Consider the following 23,079-nt stretch of genomic DNA (forward strand, 5'->3'; position numbering starts at 1 on the left):
CTTACGAGCCCCTAACCAGCAATGCAGTTAAAAAAAAATACAGATAAGAATTAGAGATAAAAGTAACAAGTAACTAAAAAGCAGCAGTAAAATAACAATAGCGAGACTAGAGACTATATACCGGGGGGGGGGGGCTACCGATACAGTGTCAATGTGCAGGGGCACCGGTTAGTTGAGGTAGTATGTACATGTAGGTAAAGTTATTAAAGTGACTATGCATAGATGACAACAGAAAGTAGCAGTGGTGTAAGGGGGGGGGGGGGGTAGTATGGTATGCAAATTAGAGTGGGTCTAGGGTTTTTGGGATAATGGTGTTGATGTGAGCCATGACCAGCCTTTCAAAGCACTTCACGGCTACAGTCGTGAGAGCTATGGGTCAGTAGTCATTTAGGCAGGTTACCTTAGTGTTCTTGGGCACAGGCACTATGCTGCTTAAAACATGTTGGTATTACAGACGTGGACAGGGAGAGGTTGAAAATGTCAGTGAAGACACTTGCCAGTTGGTCAGCACATGCTCGCAGTACACGACCTGGTTGTCCGCCTGGCCCTGCGGCCTTGTGAATGTTAACCTGTTTAAAAGTCTTACTCACATCAGCTGTGGAGAGTGTGATCACACAGTCTTCCGGAAAACAACTGGTGCTCTCATGCATGTATCAGTGTTACTTGCCTTGAAGCCAGCATGGAAGTAATTTAGCTCATCTGGTAGGCTCGTGTCACTGGGCAGCTCTCGGCTGTGCTTCTCTTCGTATTCTGTAATTGTTTGCAAGCCCTGCCACATCCGACGAGCGTCGGAGCCGGTGTAGTACAATTCAATCTTAGTCCTGTATTGTTAGAGTCCTGCTCCTTGAAAGCGACAGCTCAACCCTTTAGCTCAGTGCGGATGTTGCCTGTAATCCATGGCTTCTGGTTGGGGTATGTACGTACAGTCACTGTGGGGACAACGTCATCGATGCACTTATTGATGAAGCCAGTGATTGATTTGGTGTACTCCTCAATGCCACCAGAAGAATCCCGGAACATATTCCAGTCTGTGCTAGCAAAAAGTCCTGTAGCTTAGCATTTGCTTTCATCTGACCATTTGTTATTGACTGAGTCACTGGTGCTTCCTGCTTTAATTTTTGTTTGTAAGCAGGAATCAGGAGGATAGAATTATGGTCAGATTTACCAAATGGAGGCCGAGGGAGAGCGTTGTACGTGTCTGTGTGTGGAGTAAAGATGGTGTAGAGTTTCTTTCCCTCTGGTTGCACATTTTTACATGCTAGTGGAAATTTGATAAAACGGATTTAAGTTTCCCTGCATTAAAGTCACTAGGAGCGCCCATCTGGATGAGCATATTCCTGTTTGCTTATGGCCTTATACAGCTCATTGAGTGCGGTCTGCATTGGTCTGTGGTGGTATGTAGACAGCTACGAAAAATACAGATGAAAACTCTCTATGTATATAGTGTGGTCTACGACTTATCATGAGATACTCTACCTCAGGCGAGCAAAACCTCGAGACTTCCTTAGATATCGTGCACCAGCTGTTGTTTACAAATATACATAGACCGCCACCCCTTGTCTTACCAGAGGCTGCTGTTCTGTCCTGCTGATACAGAATAAAATGTTGTATGTTGTTCATGTTCAGGCACGACTCGGTGAAACATAAGATATTACAGTTTTTAATGTGCCGTTGGTAGTTTAATCTTGCTCGTAGGTCATTGATTTTATTTTCAAATGATTGCATGTTTGCCAATAGAACAGATGGCAGTGGGGGTTTACTCACTCGCCTACGAATTCTCAGAAGACAGACCAACCTCCGCCCCCTTTTTCTCCGTCTTCTCTTCACGCAAATGACGGGGATTTGGGTGTATTCCCGGGAAAGCAGTATATCCTTCACGTCGGACTCGTTAAAAGGAAAAAGCTTCTACCAGTTCATGGTGAGTAATCGCTATTCTGATGTCCAGAAGTTATTTCGGTCATAAGAGACGGAAGCAGCAACATTATGTACAAAATAAGTTTAAAAAAAGATACAAACACAAAAAAAGAACAAAATAACACAGTTGGTTAGGAGCACTTAAAACATCAGCCATCCCCTCCAGCGCCATTCTACAATTCGCATTGTAGAATGATGGATGACGTTGTACACAATTGCACACAATTTTCAGGTACCCGTTTTGGCTTGTGAGATCTTTCAAAACTACTGACTGAAATGATACAAAACCTCTTTAACTGTTGTCTCTACAGGGCCCCTGACTACCTCTGGTGGTGATCACAATGTTTTTTTATCGTCTAAAAATGTGGGCACAATCAGAAAGTGGACAACAAGACAAATGATGCATGATTAAGTAGCCTAAAGCCTAATGATTATTATAGTCATCATTCACCAATAAGACAGCACGAATAAAAAAGTTATTTTGAGCCACAAATATTCTATGTCATCAGCTTTTTATAGCCTATTACAGGCTAGAGAAGACTCACAGGCTACCAAGTAAGCAAAATTACATTGAAAATACATATTTTCCAGACGTTGAAGTTAGGTTCATTTTAGGTTCTGCATGAAAGGGGAAAATACGACTTTTCCGGATGTTTAAAATATGTATTTTCTGTGTGTTAAATTTTTTTACAAATCTGGACGTTGAAAATAGGTATTTTCCGGCTAGTGAAATCAACGTAATTTCCTATTCTGAATGAAAGTTGAAATTATGTATTTTCCGGACTTTAAAAATGTGTTTTTCCCAATGTTTAAATCAGTTCTTTTTCAGTTCTGAATTAAAGTTTTCTACAGACGTTGAAAATACATATTTTTTGGTCATTGATTCTACACATGCATTCTCATTGAAGTAAGTATTATATCACAATAATACTTTTAAAATCCATTTAATGTAGGACAGAAGAGATTCCAACATATAATATAATTATTATTGCACCCATCTGTCACCTGCACTTAAGCTATATTTTTCAAAAGCTTTAAAACTGCCAGCGATGTGATGAGTTCCTAAGGATTCCAATCTACTGAATAAAACAATAGACTACTTTCACTACAATAACATTCTCAGTAACAGTTACAAAATATTTTTTCTTGCTATGACTGTGATTTGTTGTTGTTTATCTACCTTAGTTGAATGCACTGACTGTAAGTCGCTCTGGATAATAGCGTTTTCTAAATGACCAATATGTAAATGTAAAACAAACACTTGCAAAGCATTCTGCATAATATTCTAATGAGCTCCGCCCCAAAACAAGTACCAAGTCTGAACGTCTAGACTTTGTTTTACAAGTTTGAACAGCACAATACAGTATGGCACAGTTCAGTACAGTAGAGCATAGTAAAGTACAGTGGAGTACAGTACAGTATGGTACGGCACGGGACAGTAGTTATATTCAGTAGAGTACAGTACAGTTTAGTTCAGCAGAGTAGAGTACATCAGAGTAAAGTAGGTTACAAGACAGTACATTACACTGTATTGTAAACTGGCTGGTTCAAGCCCTGAATGCTGATTGGCTGACAGCCATGGTATATCAGTCCATATACCACAGGTATGACAAAACATGTATTTTTACTGCTTATAATGTTTATAATAACAGTAAGGCACTTTGGGGGTTTGTGATATATGGCAAATATAGACCTGTGCGGGCCATACCAAATCTGAACCAAACATAGACGTCTAAATCAGGACCCCAATAAAAGACATGCAGAAGACATTGGGATTTGTCCGTGCTTTATGGTACACATGAGCGTTCCAAAACTATTGAAAGTTATGGCGAGTATGAGCTGTGACGGTAAAATCAATCAATGAGATAAGAGGAGAGGAATTCCTGTCAATTAAGAAACTTTGCATTTACACCAAGATAATAGTTGAGTCATGCTGAGCAGAGTTCAGGAGTTCAACAAGGTTGCAGCAGTCGACACTGTCATATGATAAACACCACCAAATGAATGAGTGAATTCTACTCGGGGAGATTCTGTCAGGATTTGAGTTTGAAAACCAACTTTAATGCCGAATAATACGTTGAGAATTATTAACCCGTTTATACCGTCAAAACAGCGCGTGTTCAGTGGAGCTGTCAGTTTTTATTGCTCATTCAAACAACCTGCAGTAAAATTATTGAGTTGTCTGGAGCGCTGCCCGCCCGCGTTTTAAAGGGCCACGGCAGGTATTGACAAGTTTGTTGTCCGAACATTTCAGTTTGCCATCACATACCATTAACGGATCTGGATTCACAAAATTGTTATCATGTCGTCGGGAGCGGAGAAAAGGCTGGACAGCCGGCTGAAAAAGTTGGAATTCATGATCAGAGACCCGAAGTCAGCGTTAAACTTGGAGAGTTTACTGGTAAGGTTGTAACAATACATATGTCAAAGAGAGTAGCTTGGCTTTTTATGTGTAAATTTAGCTGACGCTCTTATCCAGAGCAATTTACAGTAGCATACATTTTAATATTGGTCCGCCGTGGGAATCGAACCCCCAACCCTGGTGCTGCAAGCTCATTGATCTACAAATGTAGCCACACGGGACCCTTATCAGAGTAATCAAATTGCTATCTCCATAGCTAACTAGCTATAGAATGGACGTTTGATCAGATAATCTATGAGATGGTGATATTCACTTGGGAATTTTATTTTGGATACTCAGGGAATTTAGAGATTAGGGGAGACTAGGGCTATACCGGAGATATAGGCTACTCGATATAGCCTATTCACGTCGCAGTTAGAGTGACTATTGCGCTGTTTGCTCCCGCATGTTGGAAGACCAAAGTGAATGTAAAATGAAAATTGGGACACAGAAGTGACGCTTCATGATAATCATAAATGGATTTAAAGTGAGTATTTTTGTTCAATGAACAAATTACTTGCATGGACACGTGGTTTTGTTTCGAAATTGTTGTTATTTTGACATTTCGCAATGTTAAACCAACCGAACCAAATGAAAATAGTCGAACTCAAGATTCAAACTATAGCTCAAAACTATGTGTGAAAACGTCCTAAGAAAGGGAAGCGCTGCATTGCATCATGTATAGGCTACCTCTATGGGCCACATCTGAGACACAGATAAAGACAGCTCAAAGAGTATTTGCTAAGTCACCATGTAGTAGGCTCAGCTGTTAGATAAGAGCAAGAGCTGGGTAAACACTCATGTTGGTCTCCCTGACAGCTAGCTACCTTGGTTATGGCTAGAAGAGATCCAGCTTTTGTCAAATTAAATCAACGTTTTTTTGTTTATTGTTGCTAATCCTAACCTTAATCCTTTTCCTAACCATAACCGAATTATCCTAACCTGCTACATTAATTCTCATAACCTGCTCCGTAAATTCTCCTAACCTGCTACTAAATATCAAATCAGACGTTAATTTGACAAAAGCTGGATCTCTTGTAGCCATGACCAGCTACCTCTCCTCTGCTTGGACAAGCCCCTTGTGACCTGGCTGGCAGACATTTAGGAATGCACTATCATATTGCTGAATGCCACCTTGTGTGGGTGGAGCTCATTGAAACTACAGTATGCTACTAACAACAAACATGGCAGCATGTTGTTAGCTGATAAATCAGGCGATAGGGGACTCACTTGGTTTTTGTTCTAGCCTGTTATCAGTGCATTCATTTGACTAAATCTCAGCACACACCCCATAGCCCAGGGATCATCACCTAGATTTAGCCGGGCCGATTTCGAGGGTCGGAACATAAATACAAATTATTTATATACACACATACATTACCAGTAAAAAGTTTGGACAGACCTACTCATTCAAGGGTTTTCTTTATTTTTACTGTTTTCTAAACTCAGCAAAAAAAGAAACTTCCCTTTTTCAACCCGTTTCTTCATTGTAAAGGGTTTAAAGACTGTTTCCCATGCTTGTTCAATGAACCATAAACAATTAATGAACATGCACCTGTGGAACGGTCGTGAAGATACTAACAGCTTACAGATGGTAGAAAATTAAGGTCACAGTTATGAAAACTTAGGACACTAAAGAGGCCTTTCTATTGACTCTGAAATACACCAAAAGAAAGATTCCCAGGGTCCCTGCTCATCTGCGTGAAGGTGCCTTAGGCATGCTGCAAGGAGGCATGAGGACTGCAGATTTGGCCAGGGCAATAAATTGCAATGTCCATACTGTGAGATGCCTAAGACAGCGCTACAGGGAGACAGGATGGACAGCTGATCGTCCTCGCAGTGGCAGACCACGTGTAACAACACCTGCACAGGATCGGTACATCCAAACATAACACCTGTGGGACAGGTACAGGATGGCAACAGCAACTGCCCGAGTTACACCAGGAACGCACAATCCCTCCATCAGTGCTCAGACTGTCTGCAATAGGCTGAGAGAGGCTGGACTGAGGGCTTGTAGGCCTGTTGTAAGGCAGGTCCTCACCAGACATCACTGGCAACAACGTCACCCTGTGGGCACAAACCCACTGTCGCTGGACCAGACAGGACTGGCAAAAAGTGCTCTTCACTGACCAGCCGCGGTTTTGTCTCACCAGGGGTGATGGTCGGATTCACGTTTATTGTCGAAGGAATGAGCCTTACACCGAGGCCTGTACTCTGGAGCGGGATCGATTTGGAGGTGGAGGGTCCATCATGGTCTGGGGCGGTGTGTCACAGCATCATCGGACTGAGCTTGTTGTAATTGCAGGCAATCTCAACGCTGTGCGTTACAGGGAAGACAACCTCCTCCCTCATGTGGTACCCTTCCTGCGGGCTCATCCTTACATGACCCTCCAGCATGACAATGCCACCAGCCATACTGCTCGTTCTGTGCATGATTTCCCGCAAGACAGGAATGTCAGTGTTCTGCCATGGCCAGCAGAGAGCCCGGATCTTAATCCCATTGAGCACGTCTGGGACCTGTTGGATCGGAGGGTGATGGCTAGGGCCATTCCCCCCCAGAAATTTCCAGGAACTTGCAGGTGCCTTGGTGGAAAAAATGGAGTAACATCTCACAGCAAGAAGTGGCAAATATGGTGCAGTCCATGAGGAGGAGATGCACTGCAGTACTTAATACAGCTGTGGACACACCAGATACTGACTGTTACTTTTATTCAATTTCTGTTAGTCACATGTCTGTGGACCTTGTTCAGTTTATGTCTCAGTTGATCACTCTTGTTATGTTCATGCAAATATTTACACATGTTAAGTTTGCTGAAAATAAACGCAGTTGACAGTGAGAGGAAGTTTCTTTTTTTCCTGAGTTTACATTGTGGATTAATAGTGAATACATCAAAACTATGAAATAACACATATAGAATCCTGTAGTAACCAAAAAAGTGTTAAACAAATATTTGAGATTCTTCAAAGGAGCCACCCTTTGCCTTGATGACAGCTTTGCACACTCTTGGTATTCTCTCAACCAGCTTCATGAGGTAGTCAACTGGAATATATTTCAATTAACAGGTGTGCCTTGTTAAAAGTTCATTTGTGGAATTTCTTTACTTCAGTTGTGTTGTGACAAGGTAGGGGTGGTATAAAGAAGATAGCCCTATTTGGTAAAACTCCAAGTCCACCAAGATTGAACTCTTTGGCCTGAATGCCAAGTGTCACACCTGGAGGAAACCTGGCACCATCCTAAAGGTGAAGCAGGGTGGTGGCAGCATCATGCGGTGTGGATGTTTTTCAGCGGCAGGGACTGGGAGACTAGTCAGGATCGAGGGAAATATGAACGGAGCAAAGTACAGAGAGATCCTTGATGAAAACCTGCTCCAAAGCGCTCAGGACCTCAGACTGGGGCAAAGGTTCACTTTCCAACAAGACAACAACCCTAAGTCCACAGACAACACAGGAGAGCCTTCGGGACAAGTCTCTGAATTTCCTTGAGTGGTCCGGCCAGAGCCTGAACTTGAACCTGATTTCTGTACTTTGCTCCGATCATCTTTCCCTTGATCCTGATTAGTAGGGATGGTGCAGGTTTCCTCCAGATGTGACTCTTGGCATTCAGGCTCAAAAAGTCCAATTTTTGTTTCATCAGACCAGAAAATCTTGTTTCTCATGGTCTTAGAGTCTTTAGGTGCCTTTTGGCAAACTCCAAGCATGCTATCATCATGTGCCTGTTACTGAGGAGTGGCTTCCGTCTGGCCACTACCATAAAGGCCTGATTGGTGGAGTGATGCCGAGATGGTTGTCCTTCTGAAAAGTTATCTCATCTCCACAGAGGAACTCTGGGTCTCTGTCAGACCATTGAGTTCATGGTCACTTCCCTGACCTTCTCTCTCGATTGCTCAGTTTGGCCGGGCGGCCAGCTCTAGGAAGACTCTTGGTGGTTCCAAACTTCTTCCATTTAAGAATAATGGAGGCCAATGTTTTTTGGGGGATCTTCAATGATGCAGACATTTTTTGGTACCCTTCCCCAGATCTGTGCCTTGACACAGTCGTGTCTCGGATCTCTACGGACAATTCCTTCGACCTCATGGCTTGTTTTTTGGTCTGACATGCACTGACATGTCAACTGTGGGACCTTATATAGACAGGCGTGTGCCTTTCCAAATCATGTCTAATCAATTGAATTTACCACAGGTGGAGTCCAATCAAGTTGTAGAAACATCTCAAGGATGATCAATGGAAACAGGATGCGCCTGAGCTCAATTTCGAGTCTCATAGCAAAGGGTTGGAATACTTACAGTTTAAGTCGGAAGTTTACATGCACTTAGGCTGGAGTCATTAAACAGCTTGGAAAATTCCAGAAAATTATGTCATGGCTTTAGAAGCTTCTGATAGGCTAACTGACATAATGTCCTAACCGACTTGCCAAAACTATAGTTTGTTAACAAGAAATGTGTGGAGTGGTTGAAAAACAATTTTTAATGACTCCAACCTAAGTGTATGTAAACTTCCGGCTTCAACTGTATATAAACAGTCAACGTATTAATCATAACCTGGTATCATATCATCATTCTGAACAGTCGTAACCTCCTTGCATCTGCAAACACCCACATCTTACTTATGATTTAGTACAACACAAATTGGTTTAATTGTTTACTAGTTAATTAAATGGCAACATAGGATAAACATACAGAGTGCTGCACCGGTTATTGACTGGAGACCTAATTTGCTGAAAACAGGTCCCTAGCGGAATTACAACAACATTGATGCTTGTGAAAGAAGAGATGGAGAGAGCGGGACAGAGACACTTAACATTGGCACGTTCAAAAACTACTCTCACCTACAGTAACCGTATACTTTGCACACAAACCACCGCCTGCTTTGAGTAAGAAATCATTCATGTATTTATGTGAAATACCTTGGTTCGCCGGGGGTCTCTTGGTGAACAGGGCAGCCTTGGAAAGGGGGTTGGGCCTTCTTCGCAGCATGCTTGTAAGGCTCTGATTGTTCGAACTGGTTCCAACAAGTCTTCTATTGTTGTCCCTCTTTGCAGTTGTCCGGTATCCGGTGACTTGTCGTGTAGTCCTGAACAGAACTACAGAGTTGACTTTTCTTCCATTCGCTCTTGAAGAGGCTTCTTTGAAGATAGGCCAGCCAGTCATATCAATAGTTTGAGCAGAGTAACAGGACGGTCCAACTTAAAATCGCTTTCGAAGATACTTTACTATCAGCCGTACCAGTGATTGTCCGGGGGGTGAGTTTATTGTCTCCACCTCATTTTAAGATTCAAAGTTCAAACCATGTGCAGCTTCATGTATTTCTGGTCTAATGTGTTTTTTTTTCTTAACCCATCATTTATACAGTTTGCTCGAAAGGGGCAGTTCCGGTAGGCTGGCATGCTTCCTGACTTCACTCCGGGCAGTAACTACTCACTGTACAATGTTAGGTAAAATAATTATTTCTTAATGCTTCTCAAATCACATCCCTCTCTTAACAAAAACACTTCAATCATTTTTCATTTTATTACATGCACAATGCAGAGTATGGAAACTTCATATATGTGGTGGGTATACCGCCAGTTGGGGAAACCTGCCTTAGCCTCAGGCAGTGGTCAGATGCCTTAATCTCTATGATGTTCTCAGGGTTTGGGGCACACCTAATGTGCTAAATGAAGCCCTTTAAAGAATACACATACAAATGTCTAGGCTGGATTGACATGCTTTTTAGGTGGGGGTGTACATACGGTATGTACCCACTCTGCTCATTTAATCTCTTTCAATCCCTCCCCCATAACGCCCATGTGCGTATTTAACTGGTTTGGAAAAAACAGATTATCTATGTAGTCAGATTGTTGTTAGGCAGATTAGATCATTATGGGATTATAAAAGAAAGATTAGCTAGCAAACTCCATAGACAGATTCTGAATCATACATTATGGGCGTGTATGTATCACGGATCTCAAAGTAGGATGGCTGATTTAGGATCAGTTTTGCCTTTTAGATCACAATGAACAAGAATAAATGTATGGGGGGACCTGATCCATATATTCAGCACTCTTACTCTGATACGCTTGATAAATATGGCCCCTGACCTAACAGAGGGTCTACTCTTGGAGTGGTTGGTTGACGTTGGTTGTAAGAAAAAGTCTCGTGCTCCAAGTTTCAAGTTTTATTAGTCGTATCTACTAGAGGTCGACCGATTATGATTTTTCAACGCCGATACCGATTATTGGAGGACCAAAACATCCGATAACGATTAATCGGCAGATTATTGTTATGATTTCTTTTTAATATGTGTATATATACACACACACACAGCTCTGAAGTGACAACGATACTGAAGAGTCTGCTTAGGAGACAAATTCTCTCAACTGTTTGAATAATAAAAATTGAGTTTAAGTTACCTGTGATGAATGCTGAAAACAAAAGCTAATTTCTATATGCAGGAAATCCTATTTTAATAATGGGCATGGTAAGAATTGACTACCAAAGTGCGAGTCACAATTCCCAATTCTAGCAAAATCTGAAAAGCGGTTCCTTCATTTATTCCATAGGATATTTTTAGATGAACTTAAAATAAGGTCTGTGTTTGGTTTAGGCTTACACCACCTTGCCAATTTTATAACTGTGTAGATATCCATACGATATAACTCTGATGAATATAAGCGAATATTATTTTTTTTGTAGAGTGGATTTATGAAAATATGTTGACAAACGTTACCTCGTGAGATTTACACGGGTATCAAAACGCCGAGGCGGTTTAAGCACAAAACACAGACCTTATTTGAAGTAGATCAAGATATTCTCTATGGAAGACATGAACAGTAAAATAACGAAGGAACCCCTTTCAATTTCAGCCGCAAGTTATTACAGGAATTATGACGCGTTGACTATTTCTCTCTAAACCATATATCTTTGACTATTACGAGCCTGCTGCTGCCTACCACCGCTCAGTCAGACTGCTCTATCAAATATCAAATCATAGACTTAACTATAATATAATAAACCTTAGGTCATTAATATGGTCAAATCCGGAAACTATCATCTCGAAAACATTATTCTTTCAGTGACATACGGAACCGTTCCGTATTTTATCTAATGGGTGGCATCCATAAGTTTAAATATTCCTGTTACATCGCACAACCTACAATATTATTTCATAGTTCCGTACAATTCTAGCAAATTAGTTCGCAACGAGACAGATTCTGTATACCCTGATTCTGCGTGCAACAAACGCAAGAGAACTGACACAATTTCACCTGGTTAATATTGCCTGCTAACCTGGATTTCTTTTAGCTAAATATGCAGGTTTAAAAATATATAGTTCTGTGTATAGATTTTAAGAAAGGCATGGATGTTTATGGTTAGGTACAGTCGTGCAACGATTGTGCTTTTTTTCGCAAATGCGCTTTTGTTAAATCATCCCCGTTTGGCGAAGTCGGCTGTCTTTGTTAGGAAGAAATACTCTTCACAGTTCGCAACAAGCCAGGCGGCCCAAACTGCTGCATATACCCTGACTCTGTTTGCAAGAGAAGTGACACATTTTCCCTAGTTAAAAGAAATTCATGTTAGCAGGCAATATTAACTAAATATTCAGGTTTAAAAATATGTACTTGTGTATTGATTTTAAGAAAGACATTGATGTTTATGGTTAGGTACACGTCGGAGCAAAGACAGTCCTTTTTCGTGAATGCGCACCACATCGATTATATGCAAAGCAGGACAGGCTAGATAAACCAGTAATATCATCAACCATGTGTAGTTAACTAGTGTTTATGATTGATTGATTGTTTTTTTATAAGATAAGTTTAATGCTAGCTAGCAACTTACCTTGGCAACGTAAAGCAGGTGGTTAGAGCGTTGGGCTAGTTAACGTAAGGTTGCATCCCCAAGCTGACAAGGTAAAAATCTGTCGTTCTGCCCCTGAACAAGGCAGTTAACCCACCGTTCCTAGGCCGTCATTGAAAATAAGAATGTGTTCTTAACTGACTTGCCTAGTTAAATAAAGGTTAAAAAAATAAACATAAGAAAAAAAGAAAATTGGCAAATCGGTGGCCAAAAATACCGATTACCGATTGTTATGAAAACTTGAAATCGGCCCTAATTAATCGGCCATTCCGATTAATCGGTCGACCTCTAGTATCTACAGGATACACATAGTATACACCGTTCAACGAAATGCTTACTTGCAGGTTCCTTCTCGACAATGCAACAACAATAAGAAATTATAAACGATAAGAATAAAAACATAAAGTAAATGGCTCAATAGAATAAAAAATGTTGCGTAAGTAAAATACTGGAAGGCACAATGTATAGTCCAATATTTACACGTGTTTTGGGGAAGGGGGGATTTGGGCAAGTGTTTAAATTGTGCAGTATTTAGCAATCATAATAAGAGTCTGGTAGCAGCAGTTGTGGTGTGTGTGTGTAGCATGAATGTATATGTGTGTGTTTATAGGTGTGTATGTGTTTGTGTGTGTGAGTGAGTGCATGTGTGCTAAGGTGCGGAGAATCAGAGCAGGTGGTCAGTCCAGTTCAAGTGTTCAACTGTCTCTGAGCCTGTTGGTATCAGACCTCATGCTCCGATATGGGTGGGATGCACAGTCCCAGTGATGTACTGGTCTGTGGTCGTGGACAGAGCAATTCCTGTACCAGATTGTGATGCGACTAATCAGGACACTCTCGATCGTGCAGTGGTAGTATTTGGAGAAGACCCGGGGTGGCATGCCAAATTTCTTCATCCACCTTAGGAAGTGGAGATGCTGTTGCGCCCTCTTGACAAGAGTGGTGGTGTTGTTGGCCATGATATGTCCTTTTAAAAAAATATATATATATATTTAACCAGGCAGGCTAGTTGAGAACAAGTTCTCATTTGCAACTGCAACCTGGCCAAGATAAAGCATAGCAGTTCGACACATACACAACACAGAGTTACACATGGAATAAACAAACATACAGTAGAAAAAAAGGAAAAGAAAAAGTCTATACACAGTGAGTGCAAATGAGGTAGGATAAGGGAGTTAAAGGCAATACATAGACAATGGTGGCGAAGTAATTACAATATAGCAATTAAACACTGGAATGGTAGATGTGCAGAAGATGAATGTGCAAGTAGAGATACTGGGGTGCAAAGGAGCAAGATAAATAAATACAGTATGGGGATGAGGTAGTTCTTGTTGAGTAGAGTGTTGGAGGCTATTTTATAAATGACATCGCCGAAGTCGAGGATCGGTAGGATGGTCAGTTTTACGAGGGTATGTTTGGCAGCATGAGTGAAGGATGCTTTGTTGCAAAATAGGAAACAGAGTCTAGATTTAATTTTGGATTGGAGATGCTTAACGTGAGTCTGGAAGGAGCGTTTACAGTCTAACCAGACACCTAGGTATTTGTAGTTATCCACATATTCTAAGTCAGAGCCGTCCAGAGTAGTGATGCTGGATGGGTGGGCAGGTGCGGGTAGTGATTGGTTGAAGAGCATGCATTTGGTTTTACTTGCATTTAAGAGCAGTTGGAGGCCACGGAAGGAGAGTTGTATGGCATTGAAGCTCGTCTGGAGGTTAGTTAACACAGTGTCTTACGATGGGCCAGAAGTATACAGAATGGTGTCGTCTGCGTAGAGGTGGATCAGAGAATCACCAGCAGCAAGAGCGACATCATTGATGTATACAGAGAAGAGTGTCGGCCCGAGAATTGAACCCTGTGGCACCCCAATAGAGACTGCCAGAGGTCTGGACAACAGGCCCTCCGATTTGACACACTGAACTCTATCAGAGAAGTAGTTGGTAAACCAGGCGAGGCAATCATTTGAGAAACCAAGGCTGTTGAGTCTGCCAATAAGAATGTGGTGATTGACAGAGTTGAAAGCCTTGGCCAGGTCGATGGATACGGCTGTACAGTAATGTCTCTTATTGATGGCGGTTATGATATCATTTAGGACCTTGAGCGTGGCTGAAGTGCACCCATGACCAGCTCTGAAACCAGATTGCATAGCGGAGAAGATACGGTGAGATTCGAAATGGTCGGTAATCTGTTTGTTAACTTGGCTTTCGAAGACCTTAGAAAGGCAGGGTAGGATAGATATAGGTCTGTAACAGTTTGGGTCTAGAGTGTCTCCCCCTTTGAAGAGGGGGATGACCGCTGCAGCTTTCCAATCTTTGGGAATCTCAGACGATACGAAAGAGAGGTTGAACAGGCTAGTGATAGGGGTTGCAACAATTTCGGCAGATCATTTTAGAAAGAGAGGGTCCAGATTGTCTAGCCTGGCTGATTTGTAGGGGTCAAGATTTTGCAGCTCTTTCAGAACATCAGCTATTTTGGTGAAGGAGAAATGGGGGAGGCTTGGGCGAGTTGCTGTGGGGAGGGCAGGGCTGTTGACCGGGGTAGGGGTAGCCAGGTGGAAAGCATGGCCAGCTGTAGAAAAATGCTTATTGTGGATTTATAGTGGATTTATTGGTGGTGACAGTGTTTCCTAGCCTCAGTGCAGTGGGCAGCTGGGAGGAGGTGCTCTTATTCTCCATGGACTTTAGTGTCCCAGAACTTTTTTGAGTTTGTGCTACAGGATGCAAAATTCTGCTTGAAAATGCTAGCCTTAGCGTTCCTAACTGCCTGTGTATATTGGTTCCTAACTTCCCTGAAAAGTTGCATATCACGGGGGCTATTCGATGCTAATGCAGAACGCCACAGGATGTTGTGCTGGTCAAGGGCAGTCAGGTCTGGAGAGAACCAAGGGCTATATCTGTTCCTGGTTCTACATTTTTTGAAAGGGGCATGCTTATTTAAGATGGTGAGGAAGGGTATTATAGCCCAGGAGTGGCTGTTGTGCTTCTTCTGCTAGCCGGGATATGGGCCTAGCATGGGCTAACTCCAGGCTAATTGGTGCTAGCTTCTGGACAGGGATGTGACGTTAAACCAGGAATAGTCACTCGGATTACAGCAAACTTGCTGTGGTGATCCGGGTGAAAAGGTTCAGAGCTTGCGGTAGGAAACTGGGAATATGGAGAGAGAATAGGTCCGGTATGCTTTGTTTTGAATCGCGTTGTACAGACTGGCGAGAGCTTTCCGAGCTAAAGGTTAGCTGATGACCGCTAGCAGTGGTTAGCCGGCTATTAGCTAGTTAGCTGGCTAGCTTCTGTTGGGGAATACCGGTTTGGAGGTGGATAATAATACTTTAGAAGAGACAGATCCACACCACATTGGGTGAGGCGGATTGCAGGAGAGTATTTTGAAGTTGAAGTTTAGAAAAATATAAAAGATATGCAAAAAAATATATATAAAAAGATATATACATGGGACATATTCAAGACGAAGAAAAAAGACGTCTGACTGCTACGGCATCTTGGATCAGTTGGTGATGTGAACGCTGAGAAACTTAAAACTGCTGACTCCCTCCACTACAGTCCCATTGATGTGGATCAGGGCATGTTCCTTCCTCTGTTTCCCAAAGTCAACAATCAGCTCAACAATCAGCTCCTTTGTTTTTATGACGTTGAGGAAGAGGTTGTTGTCCTGGCACCACAATGTCAGTTCACTTACCTCGTCCCTATAGGCTGACTCATCATTGTTGGTTATCAGGCCTACAACTGTGGTGTATTCAGCACATTATGGAGGTGGTGTTGTGAGAAGCCATGCAGTCGTGAGTGAACAGGGAGTACAGCAGGGGGCTGAGGACACACCCCTGGGGGGCTTTTGTGTTAAGAGTCAGTGTGGAGGAGGTGTTGTTGCTAGTCCTCACAGCGTGCGGTTTGCCCATCAGTTGCAGAGGGTGATGTCCAGGCCCAGGCCTCTGAGCTTGTTGTCGAGCTTGGAGGGAACAATAGTGTTGAATGCTGAACTGTAGTCAATGAACAGCATTCTCACATAGGTGTTCCTCTTGTCCAGATGTGTTACAACCATGTGAATTGCGATGGCAATGGAATTTTGCGTGGATCTGTTGGAGTGGTAGGCAATTTGGAGTGGGTCCAGTGTGCCTGGCATGCGGGTCTTGATGTGGGCCATTGCCATCCTCTCGAAGCACTTCATGATGAAGCATAAGTGCGATGGGACTATAGTCATTTGGGCATGACAATTTGTTTTTCTTGGGTGCTGGGACAATGGTAGTCTCCTTGAAGCAAGTGGGGACTACAGCCTGGGACAGGGACAGGTTGAAGATGTCAGAGAAGACGTGTGCCAGCTGGTCAGAACACACTCTGAGGACGTGGCCAGGGATGCCATCTGGGCCTGGGCTTTGTGAGTATTCACTCTTTTGAGAGTTTTCCTCAAGTCAGCCTCGGAGAGTTGAAATCACCTGGTCATCCGGAGCAGAGAGAGTCTTCCTGGATGGCTCAGTATTGTCTGCCTCAAAGCAAACATAGAATTTGTCTGGTGGGCACCACGCAGCTAGATTTGCCTTTCTAGTCTGTGATAGTCTGTAGACCTTGCCACACGCGAGTCTGAGTTGTCAAACATCAATTCAAGTTTGAGTCTGTATTGTCTTTTTGCGTCCCTGATGGATTTGCAGAGCTCGTACCTGCTTGCCTTGTATGCATCGCACGCCACCGAGTCATCAGGCTTCGTTCTGCTGACATTGAATGCTGCAGGCATGGTAAGGATATCTCCGTTCATCCAGGGTTTTTGGTTGGGGTATGTCCGGATTGTTATTGTGGGTACAACATCAACACATTTCCTAATGAAGCCTGTAACTGACGATGTATATTCCTATATTCCTGGATTAGTCCTGGGTGGATGAATCTTTGAACATATTCCAATCAGCATTCTCAAAACAATGTTGTGCCATTGAGTCAGCCTCATGTCCAGCGCCTCACTATTCTCAGTGATGGTAGCTCCGTCTTAAATTGCTGCTTGTAGTTGGAGTAGGAACAGAGGAGGAGGATGGCTTTGTATGTGTCACAGATGTTTGTATATACATGATCCAGCGCGTTGCTTCCTCTTGTGGGGCTTGATACATTATGGTGATATTTTGGAAAAATGTGTTTTAAATGTGCTTAAATTCACCCGTGACACTAAAGACTGCTTCCAGGTGAGAGGATTCTAGCTGGCTAATGAGCTTGTACAGTTCGCGGCGTGCCACCTTGGTGTTTGCTTGTGACAGTATATACACAGCTGTGATAATAACACACGTGAATTCCCTTGGCATATAGTGGGGCCAGCATTTAAGTGTCGGGAGAACAGGAGCTCGAGATGTTTTCAACCTTTGGTACACGAAGAATGGTTGATAAGGAGACATATCCCTCCTCCTACTCTTACCAGAAGCCACCGTTCGATCCATACAGAAGATGGAAAAGCCATCTTGTTGAATAGTAGAGTCGAGTGTATTGTCTGTAAGCCATATCTCTGTAAAAACAGACACAGCGTTCACTGATGTTCCTCTGTGATTAAAGCCTTGCTCTGAGTTCACAAAGTTTATTTTCCAGCGATTGGACATTAACCATCAGAATACTAGGAAGAGGAGGCCGTGTAGCCCGTCTTTTCAGCCTAGCTTGGAGTCCCCCTTACCTTCCTCTTCTTTGTCACCAGCTTGGTCAGCAGCAACAGGTAAGCCTGCTTGTGGGAAACAAAGGAGCGAATGTAGTATTCCAAATCTAGAAGGCTGAGTGTGTAGCTTCCGATTCATGATCCAGAAGTGTTTGTCGGTCGTAGGAAATTATTGCACAAACATTCTGAGCAAACAAATGAATAATTTACGCAAAAATAGCCATAAGTCGAGCTGGAACTGGCAAGACGTGCGCCCTCCTCAGCATCGCCATCTGATCTAAATCCACAGACATCGAAAATAAATCCATATTTTACCCACAACATCAGTTTACTGCAACTAGTTTGTTTTGGTACACCCAGCACATTCAGTGCCTTCAGAAAGTATTCACACCCCTTGACTTTTTCCACATTTTGTTGTGTTACAACCTGAATGTAAAATTAATTGCATTGAGATTTTTTTGTCATTGGCCTACACATAATACCCCATAATGTCAAAGTGGAATTATGTTTTTCAAAATTAATGAAAATGAAAAGCTGAAATGTCTTGAGTCAATAAGTATTCAACCCCTTTGTTATGGCAAGCCTAAATAAGTTCAGGAGTAAAAATTTGCTTAACAATGACTAAATTGCCTCACCTTGCTTTCCTGGTTGGCTGGATGCAAGTTACACCGTCCAATGATAATAAATTATCTATAGGAGTGCAAGTTTCACTATGGCATAGATTGTGCGGCGACATGTTGGCACATGAAAATTAATAGAATATGACAAATATGAGTAAATTCTTGCATTCTATCCATGCTGGTTTTTGTGGGCAACCTGAGATGTAAAACAGGTAGCTGTCGCCAATGTATTAATGAGCAATTTGCCTAAATGGGTAATGAAAACACTTCAACCACTTCATTAGAAAAAGGCCCATAGAAACCCTCAGACTAAAGCACTATTGTGAGATTACTAGAGCTTGATCTGTCATGGATTCAACTATAAGCATTTTACTTTACATTATAGGCTAGTTGCTATCCCAGCTATGCTAAGCCACACCTATTCAACCATACCTAAATTAATAGACAGTTGTTATTTTACAATGATAATCTATTGTTATTCAGATACAGTGCCTTCAGAAAGGATTCATACACCTTGAATTATTCCACATTTTGTTGTGTTACAGCCTGCATTCAAAATGGAATCAATAAATGTCTTTCTCCAGTCATCTACACAATACCCCATAATGACAAAGTCAAATCATGTATTTAGAAAAGGTACAATTTATTGAAAATGAAATGCAGAAATATAGTATCTAATTTACATAAGTATTCACACTCCTGAGTCAATCACAGGAGGTTGGCGACACCTTAATTGGGGAGAATGGGCTCGTGGTAATGGCTGGAGCGGAATCAGTGAAATGGTATCAAATACACCAAAAACATGGCTTCCATATGTTTGATGTCATTCCATTCTCACCGTTCCAGCCATAATTATGAGCCGTCCTACCCACAACAGCTTCCACTGGTCAGTCAATACATGTTAGAATCGACTTTTGTAGCGATTACAATTGTGAGTCTTTCTGGATAACTCTCTAAGAGCTTTGCACCCCTGGATTGTACAATATTTGCACATTATTCTTTAAAAAAATTCTTAAAGCTTTGTCATGTTGGTTGTTATCATTGCAAGACAGCCATTTTCAAGTCTTGCCATAGATTTTTAAGCCGACTTAAGTCAAAACTGTAACTAGACCACTCAAGAACATTCAATGTCATTTTGGTAAGCAACTCCAGTGTACATGTGGTTATTGTCCTGGTGAAAGGGGAATTTGTCTCCCAGTTTCTGTTGGAAAGCAGACTGAACCAGGTTTTCCTCTAGGATTTTGCCCGTGCTTAGATCCATTCCTATTATTTTTAACCAAAGAAATCCCTAGTCCTTGCCGATAACAGGCATAACCATAACATGATGCAGCCACCACAATGCTTGAAAATATTAGTGGTACTCCGTGATGTGTTGTGTTGGATTTGCCCCAAACTTAACCCCAAAAAATATGTATTGTTAGGTTCTAAATGAACCGAGTAAAACTCACGGCTCAAACCAAGTTTATTCCCCCAAGGGTCGGACAGCTGCACAGACAAAGACATGTTTCCACCAGTGGTACTGTAGTATATATATATAAACTACTCTCACCTACAGTAACCGTATACTTTGCACACAAACCACCGCCTGCTTTGAGTAAGAAATCATTCATGTATTTATGTGAAATACCTTGGTTCGCCGGGGGTCTCTTGGTGAACAGGGCAGCCTTGGAAAGGGGGTTGGGCCTTCTTCGCAGCATGCTTGTAAGGCTCTGATTGTTCGAACTGGTTCCAACAAGTCTTCTATTGTTGTCCCTCTTTGCAGTTGTCCGGTATCCGGTGACTTGTCGTGTAGTCCTGAACAGAACTACAGAGTTGACTTTTCTTCCATTCGCTCTTGAAGAGGCTTCTTTGAAGATAGGCCAGCCAGTCATATCAATAGTTTGAGCAGAGTAACAGGACGGTCCAACTTAAAATCGCTTTCGAAGATACTTTACTATCAGCCGTACCAGTGATTGTCCGGGGGGTGAGTTTATTGTCTCCACCTCATTTTAAGATTCAAAGTTCAAACCATGTGCAGCTTCATGTATTTCTGGTCTAATGTGTTTTTTTTTCTTAACCCATCATTTATACAGTTTGCTCGAAAGGGGCAGTTCCGGTAGGCTGGCATGCTTCCTGACTTCACTCCGGGCAGTAACTACTCACTGTACAATGTTAGGTAAAATAATTATTTCTTAATGCTTCTCAAATCACATCCCTCTCTTAACAAAAACACTTCAATCATTTTTCATTTTATTACATGCACAATGCAGAGTATGGAAACTTCATATATGTGGTGGGTATACCGCCAGTTGGGGAAACCTGCCTTAGCCTCAGGCAGTGGTCAGATGCCTTAATCTCTATGATGTTCTCAGGGTTTGGGGCACACCTAATGTGCTAAATGAAGCCCTTTAAAGAATACACATACAAATGTCTAGGCTGGATTGACATGCTTTTTAGGTGGGGGTGTACATACGGTATGTACCCACTCTGCTCATTTAATCTCTTTCAATCCCTCCCCCATAACGCCCATGTGCGTATTTAACTGGTTTGGAAAAAACAGATTATCTATGTAGTCAGATTGTTGTTAGGCAGATTAGATCATTATGGGATTATAAAAGAAAGATTAGCTAGCAAACTCCATAGACAGATTCTGAATCATACATTATGGGCGTGTATGTATCACGGATCTCAAAGTAGGATGGCTGATTTAGGATCAGTTTTGCCTTTTAGATCACAATGAACAAGAATAAATGTATGGGGGGACCTGATCCATATATTCAGCACTCTTACTCTGATACGCTTGATAAATATGGCCCCTGACCTAACAGAGGGTCTACTCTTGGAGTGGTTGGTTGACGTTGGTTGTAAGAAAAAGTCTCGTGCTCCAAGTTTCAAGTTTTATTAGTCGTATCTACTAGAGGTCGACCGATTATGATTTTTCAACGCCGATACCGATTATTGGAGGACCAAAACATCCGATAACGATTAATCGGCAGATTATTGTTATGATTTCTTTTTAATATGTGTATATATACACACACACACAGCTCTGAAGTGACAACGATACTGAAGAGTCTGCTTAGGAGACAAATTCTCTCAACTGTTTGAATAATAAAAATTGAGTTTAAGTTACCTGTGATGAATGCTGAAAACAAAAGCTAATTTCTATATGCAGGAAATCCTATTTTAATAATGGGCATGGTAAGAATTGACTACCAAAGTGCGAGTCACAATTCCCAATTCTAGCAAAATCTGAAAAGCGGTTCCTTCATTTATTCCATAGGATATTTTTAGATGAACTTAAAATAAGGTCTGTGTTTGGTTTAGGCTTACACCACCTTGCCAATTTTATAACTGTGTAGATATCCATACGATATAACTCTGATGAATATAAGCGAATATTATTTTTTTTGTAGAGTGGATTTATGAAAATATGTTGACAAACGTTACCTCGTGAGATTTACACGGGTATCAAAACGCCGAGGCGGTTTAAGCACAAAACACAGACCTTATTTGAAGTAGATCAAGATATTCTCTATGGAAGACATGAACAGTAAAATAACGAAGGAACCCCTTTCAATTTCAGCCGCAAGTTATTACAGGAATTATGACGCGTTGACTATTTCTCTCTAAACCATATATCTTTGACTATTACGAGCCTGCTGCTGCCTACCACCGCTCAGTCAGACTGCTCTATCAAATATCAAATCATAGACTTAACTATAATATAATAAACCTTAGGTCATTAATATGGTCAAATCCGGAAACTATCATCTCGAAAACATTATTCTTTCAGTGACATACGGAACCGTTCCGTATTTTATCTAATGGGTGGCATCCATAAGTTTAAATATTCCTGTTACATCGCACAACCTACAATATTATTTCATAGTTCCGTACAATTCTAGCAAATTAGTTCGCAACGAGACAGATTCTGTATACCCTGATTCTGCGTGCAACAAACGCAAGAGAACTGACACAATTTCACCTGGTTAATATTGCCTGCTAACCTGGATTTCTTTTAGCTAAATATGCAGGTTTAAAAATATATAGTTCTGTGTATAGATTTTAAGAAAGGCATGGATGTTTATGGTTAGGTACAGTCGTGCAACGATTGTGCTTTTTTTCGCAAATGCGCTTTTGTTAAATCATCCCCGTTTGGCGAAGTCGGCTGTCTTTGTTAGGAAGAAATACTCTTCACAGTTCGCAACAAGCCAGGCGGCCCAAACTGCTGCATATACCCTGACTCTGTTTGCAAGAGAAGTGACACATTTTCCCTAGTTAAAAGAAATTCATGTTAGCAGGCAATATTAACTAAATATTCAGGTTTAAAAATATGTACTTGTGTATTGATTTTAAGAAAGACATTGATGTTTATGGTTAGGTACACGTCGGAGCAAAGACAGTCCTTTTTCGTGAATGCGCACCACATCGATTATATGCAAAGCAGGACAGGCTAGATAAACCAGTAATATCATCAACCATGTGTAGTTAACTAGTGTTTATGATTGATTGATTGTTTTTTTATAAGATAAGTTTAATGCTAGCTAGCAACTTACCTTGGCAACGTAAAGCAGGTGGTTAGAGCGTTGGGCTAGTTAACGTAAGGTTGCATCCCCAAGCTGACAAGGTAAAAATCTGTCGTTCTGCCCCTGAACAAGGCAGTTAACCCACCGTTCCTAGGCCGTCATTGAAAATAAGAATGTGTTCT

General features: G+C 41.7%; 1 protein-coding gene across 1 annotated transcript in view; it reads left to right on the plus strand.

Annotated features, from left to right (window-relative positions):
- The first annotated feature begins 3,876 nt into the window (after positions 1-3,876).
- The window catches only part of LOC115195645 (rho-associated protein kinase 2-like), an 89,743-nt gene continuing 70,540 nt past the window's right edge, over positions 3,877-23,079 (plus strand). Inside the window, exon 1 of the mRNA XM_029755727.1 lies at positions 3,877-4,315. Within this exon, the coding sequence (XP_029611587.1) occupies positions 4,217-4,315 (99 nt within the window). The 5' untranslated portion in view covers positions 3,877-4,216. The remainder of the gene's footprint in view (positions 4,316-23,079) is intronic.

The sequence above is a fragment of the Salmo trutta genome, chromosome 1, assembly GCF_901001165.1.
Source record: "Salmo trutta chromosome 1, fSalTru1.1, whole genome shotgun sequence".
NCBI classification, from domain to species: domain Eukaryota; kingdom Metazoa; phylum Chordata; class Actinopteri; order Salmoniformes; family Salmonidae; genus Salmo; species Salmo trutta.